We start from the raw sequence: 3,015 nt of genomic DNA on the forward strand, positions 1-3,015 counted from the left end.
TGTTTTACGTTTATGGATTTTGTTTAGTGTATATTAATATGAAGAAAAACAAGTTTGTTTTTAATCTGTAGTCTAAAAAATAATGAAAAAAAAAAGTAATGGAATAACTTCAGCACGTAGCAGTATATTATTTTGACTTCTTTTTTTTTAATTTAGATTTTAGAGTTTTAGTTCGTTCGTTTAACTAGTTGGATAACCTGAGCCTTGTCAGTTTGAATCAAATGACCGTTATGTTTTGATCTGAAATGTAATCATTTCAGAATTATTTTTGTCTCAGTTTTACAGTGTTATCATTATATTATATTAAAAAATGTCAACGTTTAAATCAACGTAAGTTTTTGTTTTGTGATTAGTTTCGTAATAATGTTCATAACCGTTGATTGTAGTTTCAAAAGTAACGTTTGTCAGTGCGGTTTAGTTGTTTTATATATTTATGGGTTCTTTACGCATTGTTATTTCCTCTGTCTAGTTAAAGGGATAATTTTCCTTAAAAGTAATTAAAGATTTGGTCGTCTTGTATTACCTGTAAAGCATGACATTTACCTAATCGCGTAAAGGATGAGTTTTTCTATCCTTGTTTTAGTTTATTAGATGTAACGTGAAATACAATGGTTGATGTGTGAATTTAGTTTTAAATTTATGTGGGCAGTTACCTTTGTTAAACCCTTATAATTTACAGGCCAGTTAAAATCACTCCACACAAACGAAAAATGCCAGTGAACACTAACTTCGCTTCACTATCTAAAACTATTGAAAAGGCTCAAAAAAATATAATTAAAACTCAAGTTGTGTCACCACATTCATCAGAAGAAAATTTGAAACCTCTAGGAACACCACTCAGTCATTTAAAATCTAAGGAAAGAGAGCGACCTGTCAATATCAATAAAACACCATTGATGAGCCAGAACAAGACGAATAGATCACCCCAAAATAATGTAGTTACCAGGAGTGCTACCCCTAAATCTGTTCAATCTAATTCACATGGAACTCCTAAAAAGCGTGTTGTTGGTAATTTAACAACCTCCACACCAAGTAAAGTAACTGTGAAGACAACTCCAAAAAAAGTGAAATGTGTACAAAAATCACCAAGCAAATATGCAACTCCTATTAAAAATGAAACAAATATATTGTTTCAGTTCAGGTATATATTTTTAATATTTATTGCTCTTGTATAATTTCTTTCCTTTCTTTGTTTACATTAGTTTAATTCATTTCTATAGGTAACTTATTACATGTATTAAGTCATATGTAAGGGATATTAGTTTCCACATTATTATACTTTGAATATTAGTTTTCACGATACCATTGTTTGATTTAGCTTTATTTTTATCTTAGTTAAATTAAAGTCTCGCTGAAATCTTTTATTTAAGAAAACTTTTTAACCATATGATTTATAAGTTATTTATAATAGTTAAATTCTGTGTATGTAAATTGATAATATATTTTATATTATTACAGCAATGACGTATTATCATTACCAATAGAAGAAAGTAATCCTTCATTTAATGAAGGATTTATGGAAAGTGGTAATATAATGGAGAGATTAAATCGTTCATATTCAGCAAGTTCTATTTTAAGACTCAAGAGAAGATGTGATGACAGTTCAAAGATCAAACGAAGTCTGTCAGAAGCTAAACTTTCGTTACAAAGTTCATGTTCGGATTATGAAGGAGAAAAAAGTCAAATAACTGTTGGCGTTCGTGTCAGACCATTACTACCTAGGTATTTATGTTTTTATTATTAATTTTTCATTATAAAGGTTGAAATAATCAATTCATATAAATGAAACGTCGTCATATCTGAGACATCGTCGGATTTCATCTTTTAATGAGAACATTTAAATTCAGTGATTAATTTACCCTTTGTTCATTTAGTTATCAATTTATTCTTAGCTGATTTGCATAACTATTTTGCTATTTTTTTGCTTTTAAGTAATACAAAAACAAAATTAGCAGTAAAATTAATAATAATTGAAAATCTTATCAAAATATCCTAGTTTACTAGAATTTTTTTCTTTAGTGGTTATTATTTAATGTAAAAAAATATGTGTTCTTGTTTTTTGGACAGAATTAGTTGAAAAATAATTTTTAATAAATGATTGATAAATGCAAATTTTAAAATCTTATATATAGTAAGGAAAACTATTGTGATTGTGAAAAATTTTAAAATGGTCTTTGTGTGTGAACTGCCTTGCTCAAAAGCTAGTCGAACAATGAAATTACATATTTAGGACAGGTTTATGCCTGTACCATTTTCGTTAAAATCGACTTACCAGAAGTACCACTTTATAGATTCAATTTTTCATATTTTCTTTTTTTTTAAAAAAAAAAAGGCTTAAACAATTCTGATTAAACTTAAAATATCTATGTAAAATTAGGTTGTCTTTAATATCTGATTGGTTTTAGTAGTTTAAAAGGGATTAAATGCAGATTTTTGAAAAAATCTTCCTCTGAAAGTACCTTTGATTTTGTTTATTTGGAAAAATTTCCCATCTCACATTCTAACCACTCATTAAAAATGAATTAATATATACTATGAAAGGATTTGATAATTAACTTAAGGATGTAAGAAAATAATTTTTTTTTTTCCAGGAAATCACATTTTCGGAGATAAGAATTATGATATACACATATTATATATCATTGGAAAGCCAAATATTTTAGAAAAAAATAATATTTAACAAAGAAAGTCATTACATTCTACTCCGTAAAATCATGCTTAGTAATTTTGTTTAAATTGCTATACTTATGTTTTTTTTGCTATAGTTTCTGTTCTGAAACTAGCAAGGATTAATTTGAAAGCAAAGTAGGCTAGTAAGTGGAAGTTGTGTGATGTGCGCACCGCACAAGATTTTTTGTTAAAATTATAAATTTAATTTGTAATTGTTTATTGTTATTAATTGAAACATAATCATTTTCTTTAAATTTATGATGGATAGATTCATATTTTCATTCATAATAGATTTAGACAATTCACTTTCATATTTTCATTCATAATAGATTTAGACAATTCACT

General features: G+C 26.8%; 1 protein-coding gene across 2 annotated transcripts in view; it reads left to right on the forward strand.

Moving 5' to 3' along the window:
- Positions 1 to 178: 178 nt before the first annotated feature.
- The window catches only part of neb (nebbish), a 111,378-nt gene continuing 108,541 nt past the window's right edge, over positions 179 to 3,015 (forward strand). The window contains exons 1-3 of one of the 2 annotated variants that reach the window (XM_014438273.3): positions 179 to 330; positions 680 to 1,141; positions 1,459 to 1,722. In XM_014438273.3, the coding sequence (XP_014293759.1) occupies positions 311 to 330; positions 680 to 1,141; positions 1,459 to 1,722 (746 nt within the window). In that variant the 5' untranslated portion in view covers positions 179 to 310. The remainder of the gene's footprint in view (positions 331 to 679; positions 1,142 to 1,458; positions 1,723 to 3,015) is intronic. The other variant, XM_014438248.3, reaches the window with a different exon arrangement.

Source organism: Halyomorpha halys, unplaced genomic scaffold (assembly GCF_000696795.3).
Source record: "Halyomorpha halys isolate HHAL.00 unplaced genomic scaffold, Hhal_1.1 Scaffold5.1, whole genome shotgun sequence".
In the NCBI taxonomy this organism is placed as follows: domain Eukaryota; kingdom Metazoa; phylum Arthropoda; class Insecta; order Hemiptera; family Pentatomidae; genus Halyomorpha; species Halyomorpha halys.